Here is a 14,778-nt window from a genome sequence, read left to right on the forward strand (position 1 = left end):
CAATCAAAATAGCCACTACGAAAAATGTGGACGATCTCCGTTACGAAGGGAAGCTATCCCGCAGTCCCTCACGTGCTACCATCAAACCGACACTTTTCGCTATCAGCAAAGATGAATGGGACACAAAGGAGGACACTGGTAAGTCCGTGAAGAATGTATTGTACGTACTGCGGTATGCCAAAAGGCACCAGTCGGGTCGAAGTGACGTTGAACAGTGAAAAATCAAGCCTGTAGCCTTAGCCGTTATTGGGTTACGCTTGTCTGAAGGCATCAGTCAGTTACTTACTCAGTCAATAGAAAATTTCGATAAATAAATTATTTTTAAAATTCCGTAGAAACTTGTTGAAAGCGTTTCAGGTCGATCTGAAAGCTTTTTTGGGCTTAGCTTTACCTAACCAATACTGCCTCATCATCGTCAGGGAAAATTGAGGCTGTTTTTGGGTGATATTTTTCCCTGGGCCACGCCCACTCCTACGGTCCCTACTGTACAGTTACTACCGTACTGTATGATTACAAAAGTGAAGAGAAATTTATAAAAGATGGGAATAATTTTGAGAATAATCAGTATGGGAATAATAAAAGTATAATGATAACTTAAGAGAAATTCAGAACAGAATAATGATGAAAATTTTGAGTATAATTCCCACAAGTCTGAATTGCTGGGTATCATTAGATATTTCAATAGTGCTTAAGGAGATTAAGGTATTGTATTTTGTTTTGCATGAGCACTTAGTTTTCTATGCAAAACTGATGGAACAATATTATACATGTAGTGCTTCTAACACTAGCCAGGAATGTATATTCTAAACAAAATGGTGATGCCACACTTCATTACATTGTTCAAACATTTTGGTTCATTCCAAAACTGAGGGTTTTGCATACATCCCTCTAAGACGGACACCATTGGGGAATTTATTTTTGTCCTTTGAAAGGAGGTGTCCTTAGTTCAGGGATGTATAAACTACTAGTACTGGTGATTAGGGACCTAGACAGATGTCCTTTAAAAATAGGTTGTCCACTATTCAGGGGTGTCCTTGAAAAGGGGTTCCACTCTAATTCATTTTAATGGCACAACAAAGATAATTCTTATGTCAAGTTTGCTGTACGAATCAGATAATTTTTCACACATTCATGGACTATTGTCATGGCTACAGGGTTAACTGCATACAGGAATAATTAAAATTGGTAGGTTACCATTGTTTTAATGGTCTGACAGAAATCAAGGTAACATATGTGGAGTTACAAAGCAAAAAACTAAACAAGTGTAAATTCGAGGACAAAATATTCTAATAAAACAATCACCATGGGGTAATGTCAAAAAATTGGCAGAGTTCAACCTCCACACCTAACACCCAAATTCTTAACCACCGTTATCAAGACTGTTCATTTCTACGTTATAAATAAAAGTTATCAATTAAATCATTTAGCTACTACTAAAATTACAATTTCATAGTAGTTTGTTCTAGAATAGTCTATGAGCATTGTATTCAGAACTCCCCTAAATTGTGTACTTCATTGTTATTAGAGTATTTTAATCCACACAAAACAGTCAAGCTGTGAAAAAGGATGCAACCTTCAAAAGCCTAGATGAAAAATATGGCAGGAATGATGTTAATGCTAATTAAATTAATACACAGATGCTATTAAATTATTTTAATAACATTAACTTCCTTGCAGCCATTTCTTGGCTGCCACCATTGATTTCACAACTTTTTCATCCAGGGTTTTGCCGCACTCCTTTTTCACAGCTTGGTTATTTTGTGCAGAATTCTTTTTTTTGTATCCTATAACCTAGAATTTCCATTGGTAGATTTATGAAATTATAAACTAAGTAGATTTTATGAATTTTCATTTATAAAGTAGAAATTAAGTGAAACAGCTGTGATAGCAATGGCTCAGTAGCTAAGGATTTAGGTTTTCAGTATGGAAGTCCCTGGTTCAAACTCTGATAAGTTTTTTCGACAGTTTTCATGCACTTTATGATTGTTCTGTTAGAGTATTTCAACCCCATGATTTACAGTTGTTTGGTTTTGCTTTGTTTTCTCAAAACATCAAAAAGGCACTGGTATGATGGCTAGCCTATGTACACACTAAATATCAATACTAGTGGTTCACCCCTTAATCTGTGGTAAATATACTTCATAGCACTGAGGAGATTCATTTCAAACTCAGTACATGAATTCACCTATATACACTCCTCCTGTACCAAATTTCAAGGTAACCAATTTATGCATTGCATTTTATAATAACTTTTGCAAAGTGTGTGAAAAGAATAATCTAGGCTCCCGTAGACCTGTTATAAATCAAAAACTTGGCCACCTACATCTCACAAATGGCTGGAGCGATTTTAATCAAATCCGTTGTATGGCCTACCCTACCTGACGGACAGCTATAAGGCTAATATTTATCACTACCTTGTTTCCTGTCTCCTAGATATTTCCAAACTGGTGAGGGTGGGAGGTTATTATTAATTCAATATTTGCAAATAAAGTAGCTACCAATGAAATATTTTTACAAAATGTAAAAATATACGCATATGAACAATTAATGGTTTCAAGACATTGGTCACAGTAAGAGTTAGCTAATTTGTTAGTTACACTGTTCACGGTAAATATAAAAAGCTATCTGTCTTTGGAGAACTGATATAATTATAGGCTTTGTAATGGGTGGTAGCTACACCAAATCCCACACATTGGTAGATTCTAGCCATGATATAGCTGTATGCTGCAAAGCAGTAGTTTATGCATTATTAATTTACACATCAATACTACATAGATTGTTAATGCTCAAGATTGTTTTATTTGAGTAATACGCAGTAGAGTTGGAAAGACTGCTCTATTAGAATATTGGCTGACTGTTCTACTAGAGTATCTCAATTTTTTATTCGTAATAAATATTATGCACTGATTTCAGATTTGATTCCTTGCTAGGCTTGAGCCTATTATGCATTGTACTATGCTCATGCATATGAGTCTTAAAATACAATATAATAAATGCTCCAAAATTTGCCTATTATGCTTTTTGCACAATTTTTTTTGCCTATTGTGCTTGTTTTTATGCTTTTCAGAATGCATTATGCTTTTATTTTGTGTGTTTTTCTTTGTGTAGAGAAGTTCTTCATATGATAGAATGTAAATGGAGCAGTGTCAATTCAACTGCAACATACAAATAACAGCAATAGCTTGAAATTGGAATGTGCTCAGTAGGCATATTAGAGCAGGGGTGCATATCTATAGTCCCTTAGAGACTATAAAGATTGTCTAGTATCTTTGTAGCTTTGTATGCAAATAATTATGTATAAAATATTATGCATGGTTTCTGATTGATCTTCTGAGTCGTAGCAATTGGTATTCAAAGAACAGCAACTGCTCAGTGTAATATGTGACTTGCATTTGTAGCACCATGCCAAGAACATATTAGCCTCCTGGGGACAAACACTTAAATGGTTCTCATTATCTCTGTTGCATGCAATGACTGCTCTATTAGAGTGTTTGACTGTTCTATTAGAGAATCTCGGATCATTTTGAATATTTCCTGGTTTGATATTAACCCCAGTCTCACTGTAGACCTGCAGAGACTTCACTATTTTCAATGTCCAGACATTCACTAGCTATACTGACTCACCACTAACTTTACTATCATCAGAGTTTCTATCGTATTGTCTTACAATCAAGCCTCCAATAATCATAATCATCATATCATGATGAGACGCTTTATATAATACCAAATTCAATAATTGAAGCTCAGCTAAACTGCCTAGGTACTATAGTTGGCACATGACAAAATGTATCCTATAAAACTCAAACCCACAATGAAAAGCATTCATTCTGTTGAGTGTAAACTTGTAGTAGCTAAGACTGTAGTGCATTTTTCTACTCGTCAAGAATCATTTCACCATCCAAGACAGGATAGCCATTGACTTTGTGACTGTTATAGCAGAAATTACACTTAGTGTGGCAGAAATTTGCCCATTATGCTCCATTATGCCAGCATTATGCTTTTCATCCCCTATTATGCCAAAAAATATGCCATAATCAATGCAAGCCTATCCTTGCTCAAGCTGCTGGAATAATTTAACATTACCCTCAAATTTATTCTACCACAGCCCTACCAATAAAACTATAAAGAGTATTTCAAAATATTTAGAAACGTGAAATCCATATAATTATAGTGGTCAATACACTTGAAAACAGATATGTATTATTTGGGTTAACAGATGTTGTTAGCGTCCAAACAAGAGCATTTTGCTTGTAATTTATTGCAAATAATACAATAAAATTCTGCAAAATTATACAATTAAGGCCCAAATTGTTTCTGAGAATGACTAACACACCATAAATGTCATTAAGTGTGGTTGATATTTTATTGCAGACTCATTGAGTGCTGTTTAGCAAAACCTGATTTTTAAAAACTTACCTGTATTTTGTAGAGCACTTTGCCCATTATCCCACAAAAGCAGATAACATTGTAGACACTCCTGCTCATTGTATGCAAATGAACCAAACCTTGTTGAAATTTATGACATCCCTATATCCCAAACGGAAGGTATTTGCTCTTTACCAAACCCACTATTTAAAACTAGACCATTGGTAGGCCAGAGTTACAAGTTAATCTAAAGGGGATTGATTTTTCATTGCCAACCTTAGACAAGGATCTTAGCAATAATCCACGTCTAAGGAAAAGCCAAGAACAAGGATGACAACTATGTGACCGTAGTGAAATATAATTACTTATACCTATATACAAGTACCATTGTATGCAGCTCGTAAACCATCAATAGGTTGACTTCTAGCAATGCATCATGTATGGTAAAGAATTCATGTGAAAAGAAGCACCAGACAAATCATAGTATGACACTTACTACTGCTGAATATTTAAGCAGCTCATTAACTGTATATCTTACACCATAGTTTACCTAAAACAGCTTTGACTTCATTCATATTGAGTGAAAATGGGGTTTGTGGGTTTATACTTATTAGTGTGATGTCTTACATTCCTTACATGATTAGTAATTAATAGTAAAGTATTTGTAATTAAACAGTACCGTAAGTGTGCATTATATACTCTCACATTACCTGAATGCAGTCTGAAAGTGAGTAACAAAAGCATATCTCAAATGAAATACGCACGTTTTTCTCTACACTAATTGGTCTGGATAAATACCCAAACCCCAAACAACGACAGTCACTTGATTTAATCTTTTTTCTTTTAGCAACACATTTGGTGCACCAGCTCTTTGTTAAAATGTAGCACTCATCACAATCAGCCTCAAAATAACACTCAATATCATCTTCATGCATCATGTATGAATACTTATCATCCTCCACAACTTTGTCATCTTCATTGGCAGTTAACAAACACAAATCCTTGATATCGTCTTCATCATCAGCAGCATAAAAGTGTTGAAGATACATCTGCACATATTTCTGAAACTTGTAGGCAGCTGAAACCCAAACAAATGCACTAACACGTTCATACCCTTCTGGCAGTTTATAAGGGCCAACTAAATTTCCACACGCTTTAATTTCAACTAGATCATTTAAACCAATAGCATTTTCGGGAATGTGAATCAACACATCATGTTGCTTAATATTTATGTTTCCACCCTTGCTGTCAAAAACTTCAATAACTATTTCTTTGTTTGGAAGTGGGCAATCTTCAAGTACCTTGTGCACTGTAAATTGGCTATCATCTACAGTGACACACATAATTTTGATAATGTAGCACTATAATATGGTGAACATTCACACACATATACAATGTACTTTTACTGAAGCAGCTGCCCTAGTGGTACTGTAGCTTTATCACTGATATTTTACATTTACATATGTAAATAACAGAGTACATGAATAAATTTGAATCAAGACACACAGCCTAGAAAGCCAGCACGCCACACACCGTGAGTATATTGACAGGAAGAAAAAAAACAGCTTTTTTCACGTGTGCATAGCTCCATAGCCCCTTCTCCAAAGCATACCATTTTTGCATTATAGCTGCATGCCCACAAGGTAGCGTAAGCCACACAGCAAATTTGATCAAATTTGCAACAGCCATTTGCAAAATATACATGTAGGTGTTCAAAGTTTCATTTTAATTTCTTCATTTTATTTTTTCTTATGCTGTACAGGGCTACTGGGGCTTAGATTTTTCTTTTTGTACACTTTGCAAAAATGGCTATAAAACGCAAATGTGTAACTTGATTGCCTCGATCTTTGGCACAAATGAAGAGCATATAAAGGTCAATTCGTGTACCAAGTTTGCTGTGAATCTGATGAGTATCCAAGGAGTTATGAGCACTAATTCACGTAAAAAAAAATCAAACTTCTGTCAAGGCTACAGGGTAAACTGAGTACAGGAATAACTTGAAATTGGTGTGTAGATAGGCTGATCATTGTAGTAGTGCCTTTTGATAGTTTGAATAGCAATAGAGTTATAGTTACAAAACCAAAATCCAACCAAGTGTAAAATCGTGGAATCAAGATACTCCAATAGAGCAGTCATTGCGGGGTAAAAGGAACACAAAAAATGTTGAAAAAAAACTTGCTAGAGTCTGAACCAGGAACCTCCATACCCAACACCTGCATCCTTAACCACTGAAACACTGCTATCTTGGCTAATCACCTCACTTAAATTCTGCTTTATAGATGAAAAAATTCTAGCTTAAATCTGTTTATAAAGAAACATTTGTAATTTCATAGACCCACCAATAGAAGTACTAGAACATTCTATGTATGTTCTATCAGAAGTCCTTAAAAAATGTGCAGAGTATTAAGACACACGGTAGTGTGTTGTGCGGCCCAAGAAGCCAACGCTCAACACCGTGAGTATATTGACAGGAAGAAAACACAATTTTCACGCATTCGTAACTCTGTGCTGCCTTTACAAAATACTACAGCTTTTGTTGTGGATACACCCACCAACGTCGGTACCTCACAAACCAAATTTCAACAAAATCGCTTTGAGCATTCCCGAGATATGACACTTCAAAAATTAGCTTAGTTTCTTTATTTTTCTTCTTTGTCTTTTTGCACACTTACCAAAACTGCCATAAAACGTGAATGCAATATCCAACTCTTTTGAAATTTGGCACACAGAAAGATGATATAAAGGCACATCTTGGTACCACGTTTGGCTGGAACATGATAAGGCCACTCCAAGAAAATTCCTTGTTTTCCATTTTATTGACCTCAAAAATACATGTGGGCGGGCGGTTCATTATCCATTATTCATTATAGGTATTTCCACTTATTTTCAAAATTCATAACTAACTTACAGGTAAGAATACAGTAGAAATATTGAAATTAAGAACCTGAACAGTGAAAAGCTGGCTTTCTGAATGCTGAATTAGTTACTGCACTATGAGATCGCAGGATAAATAATGAATAAAAATGTTCAGTTGACAGCAATAATGAATGACCATGCAGGAAGAGAATCTGCATGTGGGCGGGAAATGGGAAACAATGAATTTTCTTGGAGTGGCCTAAGTAGTCAAGGAGTTATTAATGATTATTCACGAAAATAACACCAATATGTTGTCACGCTTACAGGGTAAACCGCTTACCCCGCCAGAAGAAGCTGAAAATCAGTGCGTGAATTGGTTAACTTTTGAACCTCAAACCCGGCTTTTGTGGTTTGAAAGAAATCGAGTTAAAGACCATGAAGATACAATGAAAAATCCAACAGTGTGTAACAATTACGGGATCGAGATTAGCTAATAAAAAGCGATTACTTGCCACGCCTACCATACAAACTACTCAGTGGAATAATTTGAAAATCAGTGTACAGATGGGAGGATTAATCACCTTAGAAAGGCCCTTCAATAGTTGAGAAGAATCAGAGTTAAAGCCACAGAGTTATAATACGAAATCCAACTCTGCATAGCAAGTGCGGGATCGAGATGCTCTAATAAGCAGTCACTCTAATAGAGCAGCCACCCTGAAGAAAGTTCAGCTAGAAACATGTCACCCTGTAGAGAGATCAGCTAGAAGAAGTCACTTTGTAGAGAGTTCAGCTACAAAGAAACCACTCTGTAGAGTTCAGCTGCAAACACGTTACGCTATACAGAGATCAGCCAGAAACCAGTAACCTGTGGAGAATTCAGTTGCAAAAACAAATCACCCTGTAGAGAGATCAGCCAGACAAGGTAATCTTGTAGAGAGATAAGCTAGAAACAAGTCACCTTGTAGAGAGTTCAGCTACAAACAAGTTACCCTGTAGAGAGATCAGCTAGAAAGAAATTCTTCTGTAGGGAAGAATTGGAATGTAATAAAATTAATATAACTATACTGATAAAATCAAAAATAGTTAATATTAAAAATCTGCTTTAAATCCTTTTCTTTTTCCTGTGGTAAATACAAAAAAAGATAGGTTAAAAAAGCCCCAAGGCCAACTTTGGGTATATAAATACAAAAAGAAGTGATATCTAATCCAAAACAGCCAAACTGTAAAAAAATAAGAGTGCGTTCCCCAAAATCCAGGGAGAAAAAAGATGTGAAATCCAATGTGGCAGTCAAGAAATAGCTGTGATGGTAGGTTAATGGTATAAGGACAATTCAGGTGAAATTGGCGCTAATTAGTCTTGGCACCAATTCACCTGAATTGTTGTTATTAAAATGTTTAGTTAACCTATACCATCGCAGCCATTTCTTGGCCCCCACCTTGGATTTCACATCCTTTTTTCACCCTGGCATTTTAGGGGGGCCACACTCTTTTTTTATAGCTTGACTGTTTTGGATTAGATTACAATAATATTATCAAATATTTAAGTAAATCATGCAATGCAATACATTTATAAGTCTGTCTTCAATAATTATTGTCTGTATAGAAAAGAAGAAACGTGCCCAATGTCAGCCATAGGCTGGTTTTGGGGCCTTATAAAGTACAAAAAGAAGTGAAATCCACACAAAAACAGCCAAGCTGTGAAAAATGATGCAGCCTCAAAACCCTGGGAAAGAAAGTTGTGAAATTAAAGGTGGCGGCCAAGAAATGGCTGCAATGATGTTAATGATAATAATGCACACAGCCATTATTAATTTTTTTTAGCATTAACATCATTGCAGCACCTTTGATTTCACAACTTTTTTCCCAAGGTTTTTAGGCAGCACCAATTTTTCACAGCTTGGCTGTTTGTGTGGATATATAATTTGCCATATCATCATCTGTTCCTGGCAAATTATTTTCACTTCCACGCGTACATGACAGTGTGTCTGGTAGTGAAACACGAAAGTATTTTATTACAAATGTAAGGAAAACTAGGAATTTCAATTTTGGTACAATGAAACAAGTTGCTTACACTTGAAGATATACTAGTGGACATTTAATCTCTACTTTAGTCATGGGTAGACTAAATTAGGGATTAAATGTCCACTAGTACGTCTTCAGACCTCCCTTGTTGTTGATAAATAATGATCAAGCATTGAGACCATACCTCTTAACAATCACGATGACACACCCCATTATTATATAATTGGCCTATCTGTACACTAGCACAATGAAATAGTGACACACTTTGCTAGTAAAAGGCTGCCTTGAGATACTCTAATACAGCAGTCACACGACGTATAGCTGTATGCTATAACAAAAAAATCAAACAACTAGTATATTAATAATTATTAATTTTAAAATGAAGTAGGGATCCAAGCAATAAAAAGTAGTGAAACAAGAGATGAAAGATGGTATATTAGCTTGGTGGGAAAATCGACCAAAAATATTGGATAATGATGTAGGAAATCGTATTGGTATAGCCATAGTAAGCTTTGTGGTCTATTAGTTATTCCTATGGGTGAAGCAAGGTTTCTGTATTGAATGCCTTTCTTAGTGAGATGTATGGGCATTACATGGCTGAAAAACAGTATAACTGAGAATAATTATATGCAATAGGCTGTCCAAGAATAGCAAATCTTTTGCATTGATTGAAAGAGCAAATTACTTTATGTCTAATATGCACATATCTAATTTATGAGTAAGTGTATCCATGTATCGGAAAGATACTCTGCTTATATTTTGTGGTTTAAGTAGTGTTCAAATTATGCTTTTTTAAAGTAAATCTTAGCAATCTAATTAATGAATAGCAAAATGCATGGAAACTAAATTTGTATACACTATTGACAAATTATAATCCACGCAAAAACAGCCAAGTTGTATAAAAAGGGTGCAGCCTTCAGACAGCCTGGGTAAAAAAATTGTAAAATAAAAGGTGGCGGCCATGAAATGGCTACCATGATGTGGATGATAATATATTTTAATAATAGCCTTTGTGCATTAATAAAATTTATTATCATCAACATCATTGAAGCCATTTCAAGCAGGTTGCCACCTTTGATTTCATAACTTTTTTCACCCAGGGTTTTTGAAGGCCGCACCCTTGTTATACAGCTTGGCTGTTTTGTATGGATTTCACTTCTTATTGAAGTTTAAATATATACCTAAAGTCAACCATAAACTGGCTTTGAGGTTTGTTTTTACACAAATCATTGTTCTTCTTATCTATACAGATACAATGAAGATGATATGATCACTGAAACTAGTGCTCTACCAATACAGAAAAATACCTACTGATCCAATACTAAAGATAATTTATGCTGATATTTATTTACTATTTATACTGAGCAGTCAGCCCTGCAAGTATGTTCAGGAAAAAACGTTACAGTGTAAATCAATTATCTAATTACAAGTGTAATAATATGATTGCAAAAGTGATACAGAATTTTCGATATAATTTTGTGCTTGGCTATAATATATATTTAGCGCCTGTATTTATATGCAATGATGTTTTATAACAAAGTAAATTCCTTCCAAGTTAGGTATACTATTTATCAATTAAGATTTTTTAGTGACTGTTCTATCAGAGCAGCTATCTCAATTTTTCATGCAAAGCGTGATAAGTTGCAGTTGCTCAATTTTTACAAAGCAAATCCTGCACCTTTCATGCTAAAATACAATTTGCAGTTTGTCACAATTAGCGTAGCAATTATTATGATGATTATGATGATGATGATTGGCATGAGTATAGGTCTTAATAGTAGTATACTAGCAACCCCACCACTATCTGTACCAAAATGATCAACAGCTTTGATTGGATGGAATACTAGAGAGGTTGTAATAGTACAGTAATACAGAGTTTATTTGATTACTTTTGTAATGCTCTAACAGAGTGCACAATTTTTGAGGATTTCTAATAGAACACACATAGAATGTTCTATAATAATCTAGATTTTCTATTGGTAGACCTACATAATTATGAACATTTTACTATTGAGTAGATTTTAGCTAGAATTTTCATTTACAAAGTAGAAATTAAATGATCAGCTGAGATAGCAACTGTTCGGTGGTTAAGGATTTGGGTGTTCAGTGTGGACGTCTCTGCCATTTACAGTTATTTGGTTTTTGTCTTGTAACTCTATAGCTGTCAATGCACTGTAAAAAATGGGGTGTTCCATTACACTCCACTGGAGGCATTATATATACACCCATGCCTCAAAAGGTGCTTGTGTACACCCACACAGTGTTTAGATACACCCAAGGTTGTTTTGTAAAAAATTGTCCTACAGGAGTTGTTTAATAAGCACTGTTAGAGTGTAATCTGAAGTAGGCCCTCATACATTTTGGTGTTAATTATTGTCAGATAAGAGTAAACATAACGTGGGAATTATGTTCCTGATGACATTGTTTGTGTTACTTCACTCCTTCAGTAAATTTTCCTTCTTATATTAGAACCCACAATCGAAAGTGGTATTTGTTGGTTACGTTATATATACAAATCCAGAATCTTTAAAGACAAGGAAGTCATCGCTGGAGAGAATTTTAGTATGTAAGTTATATGGTATTACACACTTAATGCATTGTACTGAGTCAGCTGCAGATCTATGTTTGCTGTGTTGTACAATTCTCACATAGTATTATCCAAGAACTGTGTGGCACAGAGCATTCAGTGAAGTTTTTTTTTTAATGGTAAACACCTTATAGGTATACAGAAACCACCCCCCCCCCCCCCCCCCCCCCCCATGAGTGTAATGGAACACCCCATAAGGGTGTAACTGAAAACCTGTGGGGAGCCCAGTTGCAATGGCAGATACAACACCCCAAAGGGTGCTTATGTAAGAACCCATTTTTCATAGTGAATGCGATTTGTTTTAAGCCACAAAAGTTTGAGCTATGATGGTTAACCTATGCACATACCAATTTTTAAATTATTCCCATTAGTGGTTTACTCTGTAGGCGTGACAACAAGTTGGCCTTTTTAATGCAACTAATCTTCCAAGCTCTATTACTATTACTCAGATTTGCACTAAACTTGGTATGTGATGGTGCTGCAACACGTTCTTAAAGTGAACCAAAGCTCAAGACAATCGAGCTACGCATTTGCATTTTACAATGGTTTTTGTAAAGTGTGTGAAAAGAAGAATCTAAGCCCCCCAAGCTCCCTAAATGAAATGAAGAAATTAAGCCAGATTTTGAAGGCTTATATTTCACAATTGCGTTTGGTGATCTTGGTATGTGAGGTGCTGAAGGTGGAGGGTTACTGCAGTATAAAAATGATTCCAATTCGAGAAGGAACACAGAGCTACGTATGTGTGAAAATCATGTTTAGTTTCTTCCTGTAAATATGCTCACGGTGTGGTGTGCCGGCTTTCTTGGCCACACGACACACTACTGTGTGTCTTGATAACTAGCATAGCATGTGTCACTCAAAAATTACACATGTTTAATTAATTCCCTACTCAGCAGGTAATATAGCGCAGTATACATGTAGTACTGTATAGTAGAGATAACACAGTTTTGTGATTTTCTGCCATAAAGTATATCCACACAAAAGCAGCCAAGCTGTTGCAGCCTTCAAAAGTCTGGGTAAAAAAAAGTTGTGAAATCAAAGGTGGCACCAAGGAATGATGTTAGTATTAATAAATTTCAATAATCATAGTAACTGTATATGGAGGTTTACCTCACAAAAAATATATTGGCCAGAAACCAGCCTCACAATACCTTTATGGCACCTTGGCAGTATTGGTTAAGTGTCTTCAGTACAATTACCACAAACGTTTCTAATAGGTTGCTACAAAAAATTTAAAATATATATTTAAAGAAATCTCCACTAACTGACTGACTGTCTGGTTAGAAGGATCGACTGATTTACTTACTGATACTTTCTGACAAGCATAACTCAATAATGGTTGGAGCTATGGCCTTGACTTTTTCACTGTTTGACATTGCTCCAGTGGTGCCTTTTAGCATACCACAGTATGTACAATGTACACATGATGGATTTACCTCTGCCCTCTTTGTGTCCCATATCTCTTTGCTGATAGCTCAAGGTATCAATTCGTGGTAGCATGTAATACATTTGTAATGAGAATCATCCATATTTTCCATAGTGACTGGATTGATTGCAAAGGTGTTTCACACACAGAGTTGGGATAGTTACTTCAGAAAAGTAACTAGTTACTACAGTGGAACCTCAGTTATCCGGACCCCATTTATCCGGATTCTCAGTTAACCGAACTACGGAAATGACTGCTCTATTAGAGTAGTGACTGTTCTATTAGGGTAGTTAAAATACTGATATTTAAAAAAAATCTTCATGCTATTTTAAGGTCATTTATGCACAGTTTCAGAGATACGGACTTTTCAGACTTATGGACCACCCCTGGTTTCAAGGGGTTCGGATAACTGAGGTTCCACTGTAGTTACTTTTATCCCATGTAACTTAGTTACAGTTACTTTTCTAAAGGTAACTAAGTACTCTAGTTGCTAGTTACTTTTGTAATATAATTATGATCTTTTTTAGCTTTTGTAACATGAATTTTGCATCATAAGGGATGCAATACGTACATATGTGCACCTAAAACTACAATTCTGTGGCTATTTCAGGTCAGTTTTAATTATTGCTACGTCTGTTACTCCAGCTTAATCATAGAGAACAGTACACAGAATCTGTCTACTTAATGTGGCTGTAGCATATATGGCACAAAAATTGAAGTGCTCTTGCTTTTAAAGCATAATTAGTTATAGTTACAATGTAACTATTGTAATTAGTTACTATTGTAACTTAGTTACTTTTCAGACAATTACTCCTAGTTACAAGTTACTAGTTACAAAGCAAGTAACTAGTTATATTACTAGTTACTTTAAGAGTAACCAGTTACATAACTTAGTTACAAAAGTAACTAGTTACCCCCAACTCTGTTCACATACTGCATATTTTTGTGTGTAACAGGCACAAAGCATAATAGTCACTTGTAAATTTTCGTTATTCAGTAATTGATTGTTGGGTTGTGTGTTCAGGTGAAAACAAAAAAAAATAGTTTGGCACAATTCTTTCTTTTGATGTGGTATGTGCGTGTTCACCTGTTATAATTAAACAAAAACAAGTGTAAGGAAATAATAAGTTTAGGGATCATAGAAAAAAAAAGTAGTAAAACAAGGGAGGTCACCTATATCTGAAGATAATTATATTAGTGGACATATTAATCTAATCCAAAACAGCCAAGCTGTAAAAAAAGTGTGCGGCTCTCAAAAAGGCTATGGTGAAAAAAGATGTGGAATCCAAGGTGGCGGCCAAGAAATGGCTGTGATGGTAAGTTAATGGTAAAAATTTTAATAATGACAATTCAGGTGAATTTTGTGCCGAGACCTCACATCTTTTTTCGCCATAGCCTTTTTGAGAGCCGCACACTTTTTTACAGCTTGGCTGTTTTGGATTAGATTTCATTTCTTTTTGTATTTGTATACCCCAAAGCCGGCCTATGGCCGGCTTTGGGACTTTTTTTAACATATCTTTTT

The 14,778-nt window shown here is 35.3% G+C and overlaps 1 protein-coding gene across 1 annotated transcript in view; it reads right to left on the minus strand.

Moving 5' to 3' along the window:
- The window catches only part of LOC136238722 (uncharacterized), a 41,132-nt gene that overhangs the window by 9,189 nt on the left and 17,165 nt on the right, over window positions 1-14,778 (minus strand). Inside the window, exon 5 of the mRNA XM_066029284.1 lies at window positions 5,076-5,692. Within this exon, the coding sequence (XP_065885356.1) occupies window positions 5,076-5,692 (617 nt within the window). The remainder of the gene's footprint in view (window positions 1-5,075; window positions 5,693-14,778) is intronic.

The sequence above is a fragment of the Dysidea avara genome, chromosome 11 (genome assembly GCF_963678975.1).
Source record: "Dysidea avara chromosome 11, odDysAvar1.4, whole genome shotgun sequence".
Classification (NCBI taxonomy): Eukaryota; Metazoa; Porifera; class Demospongiae; order Dictyoceratida; family Dysideidae; genus Dysidea; species Dysidea avara.